Raw genomic sequence first — 20,457 nt, 5'->3', positions numbered from 1 at the left:
AGACACACTCTTTCTTAGGGGCTCTTTTCTTTGCATTTTTTAGTGTATTTTAGCCGAATCTCTATTACCACTTATCACATTGAATTGTAATTGGAAGAGTTTGCCTACCTGTCTCCTTGGAACTGGGAGCATCTCAGTGAGCACAGTGTTACACTCGTCTTTGTACTTTCCACACTTGCCACTGAGATGAAACTAAAGAATAGATTAATGGCCATCTACCAAAAATAAATAAATAACACTAGCAAAAAAAGAAAAAAAACTCCCTTTCAAATGCAAGAGGTTTCTGAGATAGCTGTACCTGAAAACATATTAATAAACACACACAACTGAATCCAAATCTTTAGAAAACTTTCACCTGCTTAATCATTCATTCACTCACTCATTCATTCACTCATTCACCAACACTGTATTGAGGTACCAGGCACGGGCCTGGGTGTTGGAGACACAGAGTGAATGAACACATGAAACCTTGGAGTCGCTCAGGGACTAAGAGAAACTGCATTTCACTCACTAGTGGCCCAATTATATGCCCTTGAGACCATACAGTTTGGTAGAGAACTTTAAAATGCAGGCACTAGGCCTCACTGACTTCACAGGCTCAGTTGTGTCTCCTTGTGACCCCGTGGATTGCAGCCTGCCAGGTTTCTCTGTCCAAGGAATTTTCCAGGCAAGAATACTGGAGTGGGTTGCCATTTCCATTTCCTCCTCCAAGGCACCTTTCCAACCCAGAGATCAAACCTGCTTCTCTTGCATCTCCTGTATTAGCAGGACAACTCTTTACCGCTGAGCCACCAGTAGGTAGTTATTGTGTATTTGCTGAGTTAAGGTGGGAAAAACCCTTACATCAAAAGAACTTTATATCAGAGATGAGAAGAAATGAAAATCTAGCTTTATTTTTAAAAAAACATCCAGAAGCAGGAGTATTATTCCAGAGGAACTACACACACCAGCAGCATCTCAGCTTAGAAGAGTGGTCCTCTAAAGTTGACCTGGAATGCCAAAGAGAAATTTACTTCTACTAGGACTAAATGTATCCAATCAAGAGCGTGAGAGTCCAAAGAGTTGAAGACCGCCAGGTTTCAGAAATAACGCAGCCTCTCTGTGCAAGAGTCTTTAAGCCCGGAGGCTAGCAGTGATCGCGGCCGCCTTAGCGGCCAGAAGGTGACCTCCTCAATTAGGCCGAGGGAGGGCGTGGGCGCACCCTAGCCCTTGTCCTTGAAGAGGATTGAGCGAGCCGAGGGGAGGGGTGGGCGGTGCTCGGGTTTCCAATCACAATAGAGGAAGCTCGGAGGCGGCCAAGGGGCGGGTCCCTCCTGCTCTTCCTCCCTTCTTGCGGATCCTGCGCCGGAGGAGAAGCACGCTGCTGACTTTGTCTTCGTGCACCCCTTACCACTCTCTGGAGAACTTTCTCTCCCCTGGTAGGTTTCAGCGGGGACCCTGCATCCTGGCTCTGCGGAAAGACCTGGTGGGACTTGTGCAGCAAGACTCAGCGGGGGAAGGACCAGGAAGGACATTGAGCTCGCGGGCCTGGAGCCCTGAGCATCCGGATCGGGTTGGGGCGGGGGCCCTGTCCCGGGGCTGGGGGACCCGACGGAGCCGAGGGCCTGCGCCCGATCTCTGGGCTGTGTCGGCCGCTCATCGCAGCTCCCGGCCAGCCTGTGCGCTCCCGGGGGACGGATTCGTTGCACTTGGGGCTACATCCCGGTTCTACGTGTCCTTGATAGGTTCATGGCGGCCGCATCACCCTCGGAGCCTGCTGGCGGGCGCCCAGACACGTGCCGGAGGAGCCGGGGGAGGGAGAAGGGGCCAGGCGACCCGTGAAGCTGGGGCTGGGGTGGTTGTTGGTGCCTACCACCTCGGGCCTGGAGAAATGCCCGGCTTTTCGGGGATGAGAGTGAAGGATGATCTTGGCCCTGCCCTTAGCCTCTCCCCAGCCCTTCCTGGAACGATGGGCCGGCTCGTTTCTGGCCGCCTTTTCCCTTGATGCCTCGGATGCTGTTTAGTTACCGGCTTTGGGTGTTGAGTTTAGAAAGGCCTAGACTTTTCCCCGCTGGAGACCTTCTCTGGGGAGATCAGGGGTGGCTGCCTCCCCTGGTGACCTGAGCTCATCGCTGCGGCGCGAAGAGGAAGAGGTGGCCCGTGGGCGGCCGGCCCTGCGGGTTGGAGAGATGGAGCGGGGGAGGGGAGAGCCGGCTCTCAATGGAGGAATTGCAGGGCAAAAATTGGCTGTTTAAAAGGTTAGAATCAAGATAGTCTGCAAAGTGAAGCTTTGTTCTGAACTTAAGGCACGGGTTCTTTTCTAGTGATTTATATCCACAGAAGGGGCAGGAGCATGGGGATGAAAAAGACCAAATATCGATTATTTTTACCCTGTTTTTCATTCTTTGCCCTTAAAAGCCTCCACTGATCTTGAGACAGGCCTGTGTATGATATAAAACATTTTCTTGTCATGTCTTACAACCCTATTAAAGAACCCCTGTTAAGAAAAAAAAATTAAATCACATTTCTGTAGGAAGATCTGAAGGAAAATCTGTACTGGCTCAAGGCTCTACAATGTCATTTCTGAAATTCCCCAGATAGTTTAAAAGGTCTGTCTGGTCAACCAATCTGTATTTCTAGAGCAATCTTTCTGGATTTTTATTTTCCACTGCTTTGCTGGATCCTCTATACCCAGAAGATCTTAAACCAATTAGTGAAAATGCCATGATGAAGAGAAACTTCGTTTGTATCTCGGTTCGGCAGGAGAGGCAGCATTCATTCTTCGGATTCTGCTCAACTGCTCAAAATGCAGGACGTGTAAATTTCACTGCAAGGTCATCTATTTGTGGAAACGTTTGCGCACCATTGTATATTTCATTTTTCTCTAGCATCCAGGAGAAAACTGCCAATGTGCTTTGGAAAGGCAAAATAATCTCCCAATATAGACCCTAATGATTGGAGAGGGGGGATCCTTTCGCTATAGAACAAAACTGTGTCTCCAAATTCAAGTAACTTTATTCCAACTAGGAGTCTTACTGACTCTTGCCTAATATATACAATTACTCAACCAGGTTTTGTTACTTAGTCCTTTGCAGATGAGAAACAAAAAAAGAGACTGGGAAGCAGCCCTACAATTTGAAAGAGGGACCTTGCCCTGCCACGTGGCTGTCTGCAGCAAAAGTAAAAGGCAGACACAAATAATAGACATTTTAATGGGTTATAATTATAAATGATACTTAATTTTGAAGAAAGGGCTTTTAAAAAAATATCATCTGAATCCTTTTTAAGAACGCAGGTTGATACAATAAGTTTCACCATTTGCCCTATTTATCCAGAAAACTCACCTGGTAACCTGATGACACACATACAATTGGTGTTACCTGTATAAATGCTTCCTAACAGTTTTCTTTTTTTTTTACTTTATTTTTTTATTTTTATTTTTTTTTTACTTTAATGGCTAGAAAGAAACTGACTCAAAGGCTGGTGTTTTCCTTATGTGGTCCCCTTGGGGCGAAATGTATTGAGTATCTACCCACCTTCCAGTAAGCTTCCAAGGCACACTAAAGGGAATTCAGAGTAATAATTTTTACAGATTTTATGCAAACATTATTTGTCACTATTTTGTCATCAGTGTATTTATTGAAGCACACATTGTATGTCCAGTACACTGACAAATTTTAAGTGAGACCTCAGTAGAAGAAGAAAATAGACAAACCAGTTGGTCCCTATCTTCTAAGAGTGATAATAACCATTGGTAGTAGAAATTATATTCATAAGTAGCTCTTTTAAACCAAGCTTAAATATGGGTTAATACTGGGCCCTAACTTAAATATTTTGTAGGGAGCATGGAAACCAATCAGCTAATCTAAATATAAATGTTGTTTATCCAGTAAATGAATAGCCATAAGACAGTTATTACAGCTTTGTTAAATACTGCTAGATAGTCATAGGCTGAAGAGAAGAACCCAAACTCTAATGGGCTTCATTGAGATTTTTGTCTTTAAATTTTTGTTAGTGGGTCACATTTTTTTCTTAAAGAAACTCTATGTTCTAGAATACCATTAAGCTCATTTTAAAATGTGTTTCAATTCAAACGTGAAACAGTAACATTACAAGTTCTCCTTCCTGTTTCTCAGGTGGATACATGTATCATATTTTGATTTTCTTTCAGGGCACAATGGCAACTCTTAAGGAAAAACTGATTGCACCAGTTGCAGGAGAAGAGGGAACGACCCCAAACAATAAGATCACTGTAGTGGGTGTTGGACAAGTTGGTATGGCATGTGCCATCAGCATTCTGGGAAAGGTACTTTTCATCATGTGTATGCAATCTCTTTAGGCTTTTGAGAATTTGATTGTATCTTTAAAAGGTGTTTTTTTTTTTTTTTTTCCCCTGAAAATTTTAAAATAAGATGTAGACCTGGTGATACTTTATCTTTAAACACATTAGCAAATATTTCCTGAGAGAATGACATTCTTATCTGATACAATAGACTTAAACTGTACTCAGTAATACTGATTAAACACTATTATCTACTATATAGTACCCAGATTATAGTTCTCCAGTTATCAGAATCATACTTTTTCTCCCCTAGTCCAAGATCATGTTTTTATATACTTGTCATGTCTCTTTATTCTTCCTTAACCTGGAACTTAGCCTTTCTTCATCTCTCATGTTACTGGTAAGTTTGTAGAGACATCAGTTTTGTAGGATACCCTTCAATTTATGTTGGTCTGATGTTTATAACTGAGTTCAGGTTATATTTGGGGGTGACATTATGACCAGGTGATGGCCTGTGCTTCACAATGCATCACATCAGGAGGTGTGTAATGTTATCTTGCCTCGTTATCGGCACGGTTGCTTTTTGAGGTCATGGAAATATCCTATATTATTCCCCTCAAACCTTCACTCAGTTGTTTAATTTTAAAGTAATTTCAGATCTACAGAAAATTTGCAAGGATATCTTTTAAAAAGTAAAACTTCCACACTCACTTCACCCAGATTTACCAATTCTTAATGTGTTTCTGTTTGTGTGTGCACACAAGTGTGTGCCTGTGTGTATGGATGTATGCATGTATGTGCACATGTGCGTATGGGGCTTTTTTTCTGAACCCTTTGAGAATAAATGCAGATATGCCCTTCATTTCCTTCTGTCTGCGTACTTTTCCTCGGAGTAGGACATATTCTAACATAATCAGTTCAGTTATCAACCTCCAAAGCTTTAATACTAATAACATGCTTCTGACACCTTCCATTCCTCTAGATTATATTTCCCCACATACCTCCATAGACTTTTAGTTTGTCTCCTCTCTTTTTATTCGTTGAACTGATCCATATACTTTCTGAAGGCTGTCTTAAATGTTTTTCAGGGGGAACCCCTGCCTCAAAAAATGCTGCTGGGCATTCGGTAGAACACAGTCTTTTTGTATTGTATACGAAGTCTGCTGGAATAACTCCTAGCCAAACATATTTCTGTCTACAAAATTTAAATTCTAAAGCAACAAATTCTGAATCTTCAGAACTTTTTCACTGAGGAAAAAATCATCAAGAAATCAACTAAAATGTGTAGTGCGTGCCAATTAAAGTTTTATTCTTTTGCATTTTTTCTGGCTAGTTTAATTGACTAGGTTTCCCTAATTTAGGAGAATAGCTGCTCCCCAAATTACAGGAGAATTAAATAATTACAATTTAATGTTTACCATTCATACCAATAAAAATGGAAAAAATATTCCAGCTTACTTTTCTTTTAAAATATTTACATATGTAACATATTTTAAGTGTTTTGTTTACAATGCTTTATTTAAACAGTAATCTCAATAAATGGAAACTGTTCATATCCTGTTTCCAGATACAGTATTTGAGCCCGGACTCTGAACTCTTAACCACAGCAACTCTGCCATTTCTTTTTATGCTAGTATTGGGGCAATTAAAGACAATTTTTTTTTTTTTAAGTATAGTTGGTTTACAATGTTGTGCTAGTTTCAAATGTGCAGCAAACTGATTCAGTTATACATATATATATGTATATGTATATTCTTTTCCAGGTTCTTTCTCATTATAGAGTATTAAGGATTTTCCATTCCTTAAGCTAAACTCAAAGCTTGGACTTTTTAGGAAATCAGCAATATATCTGAGATATCATGATTCTCTCAGAACCTCTCTGATTGTTTTAATTGTAAATTTAAAGTCCTCTTTGATAAATAATGTAATTGAGTCTCTGCTGTTATATAATACTTTGGCCCAATTCAAGTGCTTGAGAACCAACCAGGCCCCTAACACAGTAGGAATCTTTCAGCTGAGCTTCTGTGAAGGGAGGACTGCCTTGTTCAAAGACCATTTTACTAATTAAAAATGTTTAAATCTTCTCGTAACGGGGAAGGATTAGAGTCAAAGTTATTACTATTTGGTAAGGATTATAAGCCCCACTCTTTTAATAAGAAAGATACCCAAAAAGAGAGAGAGAGAGAAAGGGAACTAGCCAATTCTATTTTGTTAAGTATCTATATGTTACTTTATCCCTCTACAAAATTTCTAGGGAATGTTGTCATCTCTATACTACTGGTGGAAAAACACAAACTCAGAAAGATTAAGTGCCTTGATTAAGATCTCAGAGATCTTACATCCCTGGTGTGGTTTTCAGAGGATACATAATGCTTTGGCCCAGAAAGGGGATGAGCTAGGGCATCAGACTGGTTGAGAAGGTCCTTACCTTGAGTGGGCCCACGGAGGCACCAGAGTCCAACCGCCACCGTGACAAAGCTGCTGATGTTTTCTGCTTCTCTTGCCCATTTTCCACATCCTAATTGCCAACATGGAAACCAGAGTGAGCTTTTATAAAAATAGCTCCCCTGCTTAGAACTGCACACATAAATGAAATACAGGGAGGATCTTTCCCTGCCTGTCTCTCAGAGCAAGGCAGGGTGTGCACCTCCAGGGGGTACCGTTCAGAATGTCGTGGATTCCTTCCGGTGCTGTGCGGTGGCTGCTGCCAGCTCTGACTTCATCTCTTACCTTCTCCCCTGTTCAAAGCACTCAGATCATCATGGCTTCAGTATTAGCCACTCAGTTGTGTCCAACTCTTTGCAACCCCAAGGACTATAGCCCACCAGGCTCCTCTGTCCGTGGAATTCTCCAGGCGAGAAAACTGGAGTGGGTTGCCATTTCCTTCTCCAGGGGATCTTCCCAACCCAGGGATCGAACCTGGGTCTGCTACACTGCAGGCAGATTATTTACTGTCTGAGCCGCCAGGGAAGTCTATGGCTTAAACCCTTTTATTTTTAAAAAGTACTTTAAAAATTATTTTATTTATTTGGCTGTGTCAGGGCTTAGTTGCAGCCTGCAGGATCTTTTGTTGTGGTGTAGGCTCTCTAGTTGTGGCACATAGGCTCTGGATTGCATGGGCTCAGTAGTTGAAGTGCATGAGCTTAGTGCCTGTGTGGCATGTGGGATCTTAGTTCCCTGACCAGGGATCGAACCTGCACCCCCTGCATGGGAGGCGGATTCTTAACTACCAGGGAAGTCCCTTAAACCCTTTTAGAACTTGATTTCCCTTCCCCTGGAATGACTGCCTTGGATCATCAGAGTTAACTCCCTCCTGTCATTCATATCAGGCCTTTGCATACTGGTCTTCCTTGATCATCCAATACCAAGTAAGCGTCCTTCCATTTCCTTTAACTTCACTCTGCCTTGCACTGTTTATAGCATTTCCATGATCAGAACCATCTTAAATTGTTGGCTTCACTCCTCTCCTCTTCCTGGTACATTCCATGAGAGCAGGAACCTTGTCAGATTTGTTCATTACTATATTCCTCACTCGGAGAAGGCAGTGGCACCCCACTCCAGTACTCTTGCCTGGAAAATCCCATGGACGGAGGAGCCTGGTGGACTGCAGTCCGTGGGGTCGCTAAGAGTCAGACACGACTGAGCAACTTCCCTTTCACTTTTCACTTTCATGCATTGGAGAAGGAAATGGCAACCCGCTCCAGTGTTCTTGCCTGGAGAATCCCAGGGACTGGGAGCCTGGAGGGCTGCCGTCTATGGGGTCACACAGAGTCGGACACAACTGAAGTGACTTAGCAGCAGCAGCAGCATATTCCTGACTAGTAGAATAATGCCTGGCACACTGAGTAGTGAACATGTATTAAATAATGGATATTCCTCTTACTAAGAAATGGCGCTATGTCTAGTCAAATTGTGATCAGAGCTTTTCCTTTTTCATGGTTTCTCCTGTTGCCCCTACTAATCATAGGGTATGTGCTTTGGCTGCCAAGCCCCCATCATGTTGTCAAGGTCATATAGAGTGTCCATATGATTATTCTGCCCTTAGCCTCTGACCGGCTGTTTTGGGTTTGAGTGTCTGTCAGTCATCTGTAATCACATTCGTCTACAAACACAGCATACAGAGCAATGTAATTACAGACATACTGCAAAGTAGTTTTTGCAGTGTAAGACTTGGCCTAAAAGTGAAACTTAATTAGAATTTGGTGTTTGTACAATAATAGACAGGCTAATGGAACAGACTCAAAACCTAGACACAAAACCAAAGAATGTTTAATACAAAGTGACATGCCAGAGAAGAAAAACAAATTATAGAATAAGCGGTGCTTGTCCATTTAGCTATTTGGAAAAGGTTATACCTTTTCCTCCCACAAAATGTTATGCAGACTAAACACTTGAATATAAAAATGCAGAATGCAGCCATCAAATATTAAGGCACCGGTAGCAGAGTTGGATGTGACTTAGCAACTAAACAGCAACAAAAACAACAGTTGGCTAGCTCAGGGACCAAGAGGTAGGTTGTGGCTATGTCTGATCCACACAGGACTTAGATTAAGAGATTAATTTTTTTTTTTTTTTTTTTTTTGGCCAAGCCATCCAGCATTCAGGATCTTAGTTTCTCGACCAGGATTTGAACCTGAGTCCACTATAGTGGAAGTACAGAGTCTTAACCACTAAACCACCAGGAAAAGTCCAAAGAGACGATTTTTGTCTTATGTTAAATAGGCTATCAACAAATATTGTTCCTGGCTTCTAACTGACCTTGTTCCTCAATGAGTTAGTGCTTTTGCAGTTAATCTAAGCCTTGATATATTGATCATTTTAAAATATGTAGCTTAAGTGGAATATACATGTGGTAAATTCATTGGCTAGTATACACCACGTGAATACAGAAAGATTTATTTAAGCCCAAGTGTCAGTACTTGGTCACACATCTTCGTTTGCCTGCCTCCCACTGGGAGGATATTCAAGTTGCATAAATGCAGCTAAATTCAGCGCTGTAATTATTTTCTCCAAGTGTTGGATCTCTTCCTTCCTTGCCAGCTGACTATGCACTTCTCCGCCAATTCTCTACCCACTGCAACAAAACAGAGGATCTGAGATCCTATGACATCCTTTTCCACTTAAGACCCAAATTGTTGTGCCCCTTGACTTCAACAGTGCATATGTGATGTCCCCAAAATAAGAGCGACATCCCCAGTACTTGGCACCTGAAAGGAATGGTTATGAAGTTCTCTGGAATTAGTTTCGGGCTCCAGAAACACAAGCGAGGGCTTTGTGTGATCTTGCAGAGGAATGAAACCATTTTAAGTGTTAAAAACATGTGTAAGTGCAAAGGGGTGAACATTAATGCCTGCATTTGACATACATGGAAGGAGAAAATACTTGACAGGGAAGCCTGGCGTGCTGCAGTCCATGGGGTCACGAAAGAGTTGAACACGACTCCGTGACTGAGCAACAACAAAGCAACCCCCAGTTCATAAAAGGGTCCTTTGAAGTTGGCAAGTGAGTCAACTGCTTGGAACTAAGAATGCATTCAGTCACATGGAAGTTTGAGTCTCAGAGAAACCCTCCCAAGCAAGCCTATTGTAGTTCGCTGCTTCAGGCCAGCCGACACTGGTTTTCTAGAAACAGGTGACAGTCTTTATTCCTAGGCTCCTACCTGGGGCAGGACCTGCTTTGCTGCCAAGTTAACTGGGTCAAGTCTTCTTATTGGCCACCTCACCTCTCTTCCTCTGTCTCCCTCTGCTGCTCAGAGCCTTCCCTCCCAATTCCACATGGATTATTCTATCTTAGCCTTCAGAGCACTTTCCGAACCTGAGTTACTTCATACATTGTTCCCTTTACATAACTTATCAAAGTATCCTTCACATATTGTTTTGCTAACAGCCTGAAAAGCAATAAAGGCCAGGATTTGGGTGATAGGTCAATGGGAAGGGTAATTATTTTTTTTTAAAAGAGTATAGGGACTTCCCTGGTGGTCCAATGGTTAAGACTCCATGCTCCCACTGTAGGAGGCCTGGGTTTGACCCCTGGTTGGGGAACTAAGATCCCATGTGCTACAGGGCATGGTCAAAAATATAATTAAAAAAAAAATAGAGTTTGTAATTACGCGTTTTCACAAGACAACTGATGTATTTGTTTTAAGTTTTTGAGCCATGTTGCACAACATGTAGGATCTTAGTTCCCTGCCCAGGGATCAAACCTGTGCCTTCTTCATTGGAGGCATGGAGTCTTAAAACCAGTGTTAAAAGCTGAAAGGTTATTTAAACATAACTAGATCTCCTGATGTGAAGAGCCAGTTCACTGGAAAAGACTGATGCTGGGAAAGATTGACGGCAAAAGGAGAAGGGGGTGGTAGAGAATTAGGTGGTTAGATGGCATCACTGAGTTAATACACATGAATCTGAGCAGACTGCGGGAGATGGTGAAGGACAGGAAAGCCTGACATGCTTCAGTCCGTGGGGTCACAGAGTCAGACACAGCTGAGCGACTGAACAACAGATCAACAGCTCCCTTTTCCTGAGAAGAAAAGATTGAGGACTTGCTGAAAAGCAGACAGGATGATTGAGGGGATTACTTGGGATGATGGCACAAGATGACAATCGGAGTAGAAAATAAGAAAACATTGAGACTGGCCAAGTTTGCCTTGAAAATGTATGGAGAATTCACTAGCCCTGGAGCCCTGTGCCCCTGACTCTTATCTTTCACCAGCAGGACGTTCAAGTTGGTCAGAGCCAACCTGAGGGTTCCTAGCTTCAAGCAGGCCTTCAAAGCCTGCTCTGAAGTGAACTCAGCCTCTTGTTTTAAATGAAATCTGCCCTCTCTAAATCCCTCCAAACTAGGAGTGACCTTCAGGATGGACACAATGCCCAAGACTGTTCCTAGCTCTTTGTGAGTCTCTATTTTTTTACCATCGTCCCCCTTTAATGTGAAGACTTGAGCACCCTGAGGCCACTGTTGAACCACAATACTTGCACGGTTACAGATTCTTAAAACAATTATATCAAGCTTATTGAATGTCCATTGAGTACTAGAGGTGAAATTCTTAAAAAAAAAAAAAGATATCAAATATTGATAGTTCATTATTCAAAACATTTCATCATCAAATTGTTGAAAGCACACCTAATTCCATGGTAAAAATTCTTTCCTAAGTTTTTAGACATTGGGCATTTCCATTTCAAGGGTATTTGACTTAAATACTGTGAACTGAGGTGTCCTTGAGTGGCTTGGGGTCCTAACAGCTCTTTTTGTGTTTATAGTCTCTGACTGATGAGCTTGCTCTTGTGGATGTTTTGGAAGATAAACTCAAAGGAGAAATGATGGACCTGCAGCATGGGAGCTTATTCCTTCAGACACCGAAAATTGTGGCCGACAAAGGTAGGCTCCTTTCATGCCTGAAGTGAACAAATAATAAATCGATATCCTCACTCCCTGAGAGAAAACAGGTTTTCCCATCCTGGTGAATCTAATGTCAGCAGTTTCTTATTTCCTTCTAGGTCCAGTTCATCCTCAGGGACAATCATAATTGTTAACTCTGTAAAGCCTCCTCCTGGTGCCTTGCACATATACAGTGCATAACATTTTAGGAAATTGGATCCAAATGCTTACTTACACGTACCTGAGAACAGGGATGTTTTAAATCTGAAGGAATATTTGTACAAATAATTTGAGTGCCTCAAAGAAACTAAATAAATTTGTATTATAGCCATCTTTGTTCTGGATTAATGCATTTATGCAGTAATATGGCTGTGCCTACAGATATAGTAATGTCCAGCCTCCAAAATAATTTCTAACAGTACTACTGCTAATAGTGTGTGTGTCAATCACTCAGTCATGTCCAACTCTTTGCAACCTCATGGATTCCTCTGTAGCCCCCCAGACTTCTCTGTCCACGGGATTTTCCAGGCAAGAATACTGGAGTGGGTTGCCGTTCCATTCTCCAGGGGATCTTCCCAACCCAGGGATCGAACCTCGGTCTCCTGCATTGCGGGCAGATTCTTTACCATCTGAGCCACAGGGCAAGTCCACTACTTATAACAGCTGTTACTTATTGAATTATTAGCATTCTGGGTACTGTGAAACTTGTTGCATGTCTCATCTTCACTGCAGCCCTGTGAAAAATGGGTCCTATTACCTCTGTTTTATGGAAGAGGAAGCTGATAAATTATTAGTAACTGTCAAAAGTCACATAGCAACATGGTTTAATTGTATAAGTCATCCATAAATATTGAGTCTAATGACCACATCAAATCAAAATATCTATAATTTGAGAAAGGATTCACTTGCTTGGGGAAAAAAATAAAATACTCTCTAGAGAAACTCATTGCTAAAAACAATAAGCTTCTTTAAAATACTGAGTTTTAGAAATTAAATTCTAGCCAAAAACAAACACTTGAGTGCCTTCCTTTGCCTTCATAGACTGAATTAACATTACAAGTCTACAGTTACCTTCCAACTGCTTTGTTGTTGGATGACTGCCAGTTGAACTTTGCACTCCCTGTTTATACTTTGTATTATTACTAACAATCCAGTATTCTCTAAAGCCAATAGAATTTTAAGTCTGTTAGCAAGAAACATAATTTAGGGCTGTCTTTGTTTCCTGGGTTCATTTTCTGAGCCAGGGTTATGGTCAGAATGGTTCCACATCACTCAAGGAGGAAGAAGCTGTGGAACACTGGTGTTGCAACTCAACACGTTATACAGAAGACGGAATTCTCATATACGTTCCATGAGCTTACGTATGTTTGGGTTCCTAGAGCATCTCATACGGCATGTTTTGATGCAGAGTTGTATGTGAAGTCCTTTTCTCCCCTCTCCTTCAAGATTACTCTGTCACGGCCAATTCCAAGATCGTGGTAGTAACTGCAGGAGTTCGCCAGCAAGAGGGGGAGAGCCGCCTGAATTTGGTGCAGAGGAACGTTAACGTCTTCAAGTTCATCATTCCTCAGATCGTCAAGTACAGTCCTGACTGCATCATCATTGTGGTTTCCAACCCAGGTATCATTGTGATGCCTTAAGGTTCAGTTCTGTTCAATTCAAGTACTTTGGGATTTTTTTTTTTTTCCTTTTCCTTCTTTATTTTCTTTTTTAACTTATAAAAAGTGTTTTCTGGTGTTTGGCCTAAGCAATTCACGTGTCTTCTGTTAATTGGCCACAGAGAGTGATGTTTGCAAAACCCCTGGCACGTTCCTAGGCCACATGCTGAAGAATGTGAGAAGAGTTTTATATAAAGCAGTATCATCTCCTTTTTTTATCTGGGTCTGTTGGAAAGTCTAAAAGGTTTTAAAGTTTTCTATCACGATTATACTGGGATACAAAATGAAGTATTTGAATGTGGCTCCAGTTTGGAAGAAATATTTTAGCATATTTGACCTTCTGTTTTCCAGAAAATGCACTTTGTCTTCTTATTTCTAAAATTCTTGAAAATTAAGTTGACTGATTTTTTTTTTAAGGAGTTAAAGAAAGCCATTAATTAGGTGTAAAGATGGAAAATAGCCTGTTGATGGACAAATACATGTTTAACATCAAATGTTGTAACTTAAAATTTCTGATTAGAAAGAATTGTATTTTTCAGCCCAAAGAGTCAAAATTCACTGTTTCACACTTCTTGTGCCTACAATTTGCCACCAAACTTACTTTTTATTGGTAAGCACAGTAGATAAATATGTTGTTAAATGGTAAAGCTGATTATCTCTGATACTTTATGTAGAGAAACATTGTAAGAGCCAGGAAAATCCTTACAATTTATGGGATATTGAGAGTTGGGAGCCAGCAAAACCATCTTGGCTTGGAGTTTCCTAGTCAACCTTGTATCTAAAATTTCTCATAAATAGAGAGTGGCAAATAGATGCAGAGCATGAGTGACAAACAGCAGGCACATATGAAGTTGCTACTTCCTGTGCTTAAGGCAGACATAATGAACTGGTTATACAACTTTTCCAGGTATAGCTTCAAAGTCTTAAGTCTCCAGGGAGTCACTCCTACTGAGTCAGTGTTGCCAAGGAAGAGGTTATAATATCCAGGCCAGAATGACCTTAAAATATCTCATCCAGTGTCTGTATATGAGAGTGGAGGTGGCGACTTGCCTTCCTGGTGTGCACATTTTCCTACTTTTTACAGCTTAGCCTGTATAAATGCTCTGATCCTCTCTAGCCCAGCAGATTTTACCTCTGTGCCACACCAGAATAAAGACTCTGTCATTAAATTCTTTCTGTTAAATACTAGAAAGTGCTAATACCCTATATTATAATAGTTGTTTACTGAGTACTGTCTTGTTCCCAAAGGTAACTTTTAGCAGCGTGCCTTGGTTGTTTAGTAACCTATAGCTTTTGGTTTCTGAAAACAGTTGTTACAATCCTGGAATGTTAGAATTGGAAGAAACTTAAGTGATGATCGAATTCAGCCCTTTTTCTCTTTCTTTCCATATATAGTAAATTAATCTGCAAGACTCATATATTCTTGTTTCCAATGATAATGTAAATTAAAACCACAATATTGCATTTTCCATGTTTTACAATCTCTTGACTATACAGCTTAAAAGTTTTTCTTCTCTTTCTGGCCCCAATGGTCCCTAATTATGAAAAGTCAAATATTCACATTTTTCTGGCCACATCTCATTTGGGGGATGGAGCAGAGGGGAGAGGAGAAAACCAGGGCACCACTGCTTGACATAGCAGTTAACATCAGTTTTGATGTACTTACATATATTATTTTTTAAAAATTTTAGTGGATATTCTCACATATGTTACCTGGAAACTAAGTGGATTACCCAAGCACCGTGTGATTGGGAGTGGATGTAACCTGGATTCTGCTAGATTTCGCTACCTTATGGCTGAAAAACTTGGCATTCATCCCAGCAGCTGCCACGGATGGATTTTGGGGGAACATGGCGACTCAAGCGGTAAAAAACAACAAAACACAGACAGTGTTTGCTGTGAACTTAGGATACTGTTCTTGCCATTCTGAATTTCTTGTTTGTTTTTAATTGTAGTTTATATTCTCACATACCTCATATTATAGATAAGTAATTGTGAGAGAATACTTTGATACTGGCTAGGTAAATATCTGATTCCTTATCAGTTTTTTGCCTCATAAGTTTAGTATCCACTAATGATTCTTAGTTAAATATTATTTAGATAATAATGGTTTAAAAATGGTTAAAGATTATTACTGTGATTGTTTGAAACATTGGAATTCCATCATTTCATCTTAAACATTGAATATTATACATTGAATAGGCTTATTGTATAAAAGTGTAATAATCTAAGACATAATGATAATATTGGTTTTATTAAATCCACTTCTGCCCAATATGCAAGGGGCTGTTTTCTCCCTAAAGGTTAAGGTGCACATTTTTCTTTGAAAAATTAGTAATGTAATTCTGGTAGAGTGAACTTTGGTACAGTAAGAATTGAGTCTTAAAATTATTACTTATTTTTTTAAAATATAAGCAGGCAGAAAGTTCAGAATTCATCAAACCCAGAGTTTAGGATATTTCCAAACTAGAATCCCTCACGATTTCACAAACCCACAGAAAGGGAAGAATTTCATAATGCCTGTAAGTCTGACACAGCAATTCTGTTTGCATCAAAATGGTTGAAAGGTAAAAGGTCAGATTTGAAGGCAAATGTTAGTCTCTGGTGGGGAGTGTATTGGAGTGAATTGTCATTGGAGCAGTTAGTGAATAACTTGCATCAGGGGTGAAATCTGAACTAAGAGAAGGAAAGATTTGTTTAAAAACAATGTCAGAGATAAAATGCGTGTCTTTCCCCCACCTCCAATAGTGGCTGTATGGAGTGGAGTGAATGTGGCAGGCGTTTCTCTCCAGGAACTGAATCCAGAAATGGGAACAGACAACGATAGTGAAAATTGGAAGGAAGTACATAAGATGGTGGTTGAGAGGTAAGCGGGGGAGGGGGGCTTGATTTAAGACGATTAATATCATCTTAGACAAAATCGAGAACACTTTCTATGGCTGCCTATTCAGATAAACTTTTTCCAAAATTTTGTTTTCCTCTTTTAAAAAAAAATTTACTTTTTTTTTTTGTTTGAGGGAGAGTGGTTTTTTTCCCTTTTTTTTTTTTTCATTTTTTAATTATTGTTTTCTTTTAGATAGACTCAGCATAGCAAATAGGCAGCTATTATCTTCTTAAAAAGGCAAGAGCGACTACACTGGTCAAACTTGCTATGCTAGTGCCTCTAGGGAAAACAGATATTTTTCCAGAGAAATTCTGTTGCAATAGGAGTGAAACATGGAGTTCACAGATGGCGAAAGTGGCTTATTTAGAAAAGTAAATCTAGGCACTGTTGTGTCATAATTGACTAAAATAATATTACTGATTGATTGTTAATAGTTTTCAAGCTATTAGCAGTCAGTAGCTTGAACACTGATTCAGTGTCTCCCCACACTCAACCGAGGATGTCCCCTTTCCCCTGTTTTTTAAAACTGCCTTTTGTGACTGACCATTCTCTCTATGGCCCTCATGTTTATCATAAAATAAAGTATCATTTGGGGCCAGAGTAAAGACTGTGGGCTTAGATTGAAATTATGGGTCTTTTGACACTGTATAATATTGGGAAGCCATTTAATTTTTAAGCTGAATCTCAGTTTTCTCCTCTACAAAGTCTTAAGGTGTTTTGAAGTGTAACTGTTTTCTCAAATATGGAATCGTTTCATTTAGTTCAATTTTAAAGACTTTTTTTTCCCCCAAGAATTTGACCTGTATATGGAGAAAAAGGATCTTTAAAAAGTTGAAAGAGTTCTTAGGATTTCATTAAGATAAACCCAGTGTAGCTCACCCAAGGTCTTTTAATTAGTGATAGATTGCATTAAGTCCCATTTTTCTAGTACTCAGTTACTCCTGCTACCTAATTCTCAAGTACAAGTGCCTTTGTAGGTTCAGAGTGTATATAATTTGTGCTCAGATAGTTGTCTGCAAGGTTTTGACATCACTTTGCTCATAAGTTAGTTGGTCATAGTATTTTAGGTTACAGTGATTAGTGGCCTCAAAGGGACCTGAAAATCAAGGTGAAATTTGTCCTTTGAATGTGAATATGAAGGTTCTTTTACTTTCATTGTTCCCTGATTTTATTAATATCTTTGGAAATATTTGTGTTTATAAATAAGATTGGTTGCAAAATGTACATGCTACCACTGTGATTTTAAAAATGGCTATTTATACAATAAACTACTTAAATTTGTCAAAGCATTTACATAGTACCAACCATGTAGTTTTAAAGTTTTAAATATTTTACATATATATTAACTCATTTAACAAACTTATGAAGCAGATACCATTGTTACCCTTATTTTACAGAAGTGGACCCTGAGATAGGTAGTCTAAATAATGTTCTTAGGATGACAGCGTTAAGAGACAGCAGGAATCAAACCACCAAAGCATCTGGTCAATTATCTCCTTTATGATTTTTTTTTTTTCTTAGTGCCTATGAAGTCATCAAGCTAAAAGGATATACCAACTGGGCTATTGGATTAAGTGTGGCTGATCTTATTGAATCCATGTTGAAAAATCTATCCAGAATTCACCCAGTGTCAACAATGGTGAAGGTAAACTGTTACAAAATATTAGGTGGTTTCTCATTGAGTATTCCATAAGTAGATTAATTTTAAGAAGGATGAGATAATGTCTCAGTCCACAGTTATTTTTCATCTCAAAATTTTATGGAAACTTTACTCCTTTCTATCAGAAGCTTAGGCCAAAAGAACAAAAGTTTATAGAAGCTGAGATATCAGATGCGTTTTTATAATTCTCCTTTGTATAATGTGCCAAATTAAATATTAAGTCTGAGTCTTATTCAACATATCCTTGGATGATCATTTGAGTAAGTAATAATTTCATTTCAAGTTGGTGTATTATATGTAGATGTATGTAGCACTTACACCTTAGCAAATTTAGTTTAATTCAGAAGTTATGGAACAGTTAAGTAGAAATTGATTATTTTTAAGTAAAACTGAGATAACTGACTCATTTTCTGCAAGTCAACAGCAGGAGTGAGAAAGTAAGGGAGAAAATACAGTAGACTGAAAGAAACAGAAGAGGTAAATAAAGAAGTATTGGGGGATAAATCATGGTATCAGATGTTTTGAGGTGTTTTTTTTATTATTGTTGTTTGGCTTTTTGATACTATAGCAAAAAAAATTAAAAGCAAGTATGGCAAAATTGGATAATTGCCGAATCCATATATAAAAATTTGTTTATTGCCCCCACTTTTGTGTGTGTACAAAAACTGTCAGAGCTAATTTAAGAAAATATAAAACTCCCTTGATTAACATACTAAAATAATTGCATAATTAAATTGATCCTGTGAGTAAATTACTTAATACAAACCAGTACAGTGTTTGGGGAATTGTGTGTGTGTTTTTTTTTCCAGCAATTCTTGAGTATTCCAAGAATCTTGCCTTTGTGTGACTTCCAGTTACTTTCCTGGACCTTATAGGTCAACTACTACCTAAAATCTTCTACTTAACTAAAGAATTTTCAGGAAACTTAAAATTTCATGAAAAAAAGCTCAATAAGAACCACATTTGAATGTGATTTAATTCATACAAGCAGAGAGGTGTCAGTAAGTTTGACAAAGTACTTAAAAATTCTAGTTTTTCCATAATGTCTGTTTGTATATTCTATGTATAAAATCAAATTTGAAATACAAATATTAGAGATAGGCCTGTCGGTTATAAAAACTAAAGAAGGAGTTTATGCTTATCAAATTTCCTGCAAGTTGTCCTGTTCAACCCCAGGACCTGCGGTTGGTCATTCTTACCTATGGTTTCATTTCTTCATCTTAGTGCTTTTCTTGTTCTGGCAGGGCATGTATGGCATTGAGAATGAAGTCTTCCTGAGCCTTCCATGTATCCTGAATGCTCGAGGGTTAACCAGTGTTATCAACCAGAAGCTGAAGGATGAAGAGGTTGCCCAACTCAAGAAAAGCGCAGATACCCTCTGGGGCATCCAAAAGGACCTAAAGGACCTGTGACTTCTGGCTGCAAGGCTGTAGAAACTTAAAACTACAATTGGATTAACCACGAGCCTTTAGTTTGCGTCCATGTACATGGAGCACAGTTCGCTTTTGTCTTCCTAAGTCTGTGAATCTGGGCTCCCAGAATCAAAGCCCATGCTTGCTTTAATACTTGCAAGATGAGTCCTTGAACAAATAAAATAAACCACCTAGCGTAGTGTGCTCCTGTCTCTCGAATTCTTTAATTTCTAAAAGATTTCCATCTGTTTCTTTTTTTAAATAGTTCTTCCCCCATATCATAAATTTTCCTTAAATTCTGTCATCTACATTTCACCCTGTACTTCTTCCATCAAACAGCACTACAATTCTTTGTCACAACATGTGCTGTGATTTTGTTGTCCTAAGAATATGTTACCGCTTTTTTGTTTCATTTATTTTAAATTTATCTGGCTGTGTCAGATCTTAACCATGACATGCAGGATCATTATTGTGTCATGCGGGATCTTTTGGTGCAGCACACAGACTCTAGTTGTGGCTCACTGGTTTAACTGCCCCGTAGCATGTGGATCTTAGTTCCCCACCAGGGATTGAACCTTCATTCCCTATATTATAAGGCAAATTCTTAACCATTGCACTGCCAGGGAAGTCTCAAGGATTTTTTTTTTTTTTTGAGAGTTTGGTTTCACAGCAAAATTGATGCAGAGATTTCCCATTAACACTTGCCCTTGTGTTTATGGGAAATCTGTCTATGAATATATGTATATAAACACATTCGTAGCTTCCCCTCTTAACAGCATCGCTCAGAGTGGTGTATTTGTTACAGTCGATGAACCAACATTGCTGTGACATCCAAAGGCCATCATTTACAATACGGTTCAGTCTTAGTATGCATTCTGTGGGCTTGGTCAAACATAAAGTGACATGTACCCAGTATTTTCACAGCCCTGAAAATACTGAGGGTACCATTTTATGTTTACCACTGAAGAAAGAACTACAACCAATGGATGACATTTACAAAGAAGTCCATTTTATTTCTCAAAGGAGAAGCCTCTAAAACGGCTTTCTAAAATTGGGATTAACTTTGTTACAGTTGGTTCAACTTGATAATGAAAAATGAAAGTGGGCTGAATTATTCACATCCAGGCTACTGGGAGACAGCTTAATAGAGGGGTTAGGAGGGAACCTTAATGCAGACTTCCTTTTAAAAATGGTCTACTTTACAT

The 20,457-nt window shown here is 39.6% G+C and overlaps 1 protein-coding gene across 1 annotated transcript; it reads left to right on the top strand.

Moving 5' to 3' along the window:
* The first annotated feature begins 1,272 nt into the window (after positions 1 to 1,272).
* LDHB (lactate dehydrogenase B) lies at positions 1,273 to 19,456 on the top strand. The gene is made up of 8 exons (XM_040235317.1): positions 1,273 to 1,418; positions 4,151 to 4,285; positions 11,521 to 11,638; positions 13,085 to 13,258; positions 14,988 to 15,161; positions 16,045 to 16,162; positions 17,702 to 17,825; positions 19,085 to 19,456. Exons 2-8 carry the CDS (start codon positions 4,157 to 4,159, stop codon positions 19,250 to 19,252), a joined length of 1,005 nt encoding a protein of 334 aa, XP_040091251.1. The 5' UTR covers positions 1,273 to 1,418; positions 4,151 to 4,156; the 3' UTR covers positions 19,253 to 19,456.
* Positions 19,457 to 20,457: the final 1,001 nt, after the last annotated feature.

The sequence above is a fragment of the Oryx dammah genome, unplaced genomic scaffold (genome assembly GCF_014754425.2).
Source record: "Oryx dammah isolate SB20612 unplaced genomic scaffold, SCBI_Odam_1.1 HiC_scaffold_29, whole genome shotgun sequence".
NCBI classification, from domain to species: Eukaryota; Metazoa; Chordata; class Mammalia; order Artiodactyla; family Bovidae; genus Oryx; species Oryx dammah.
The sequence above is the reverse complement of the archived record's forward strand: the minus strand, read 5'-3'. Positions and strand labels throughout refer to the sequence as shown.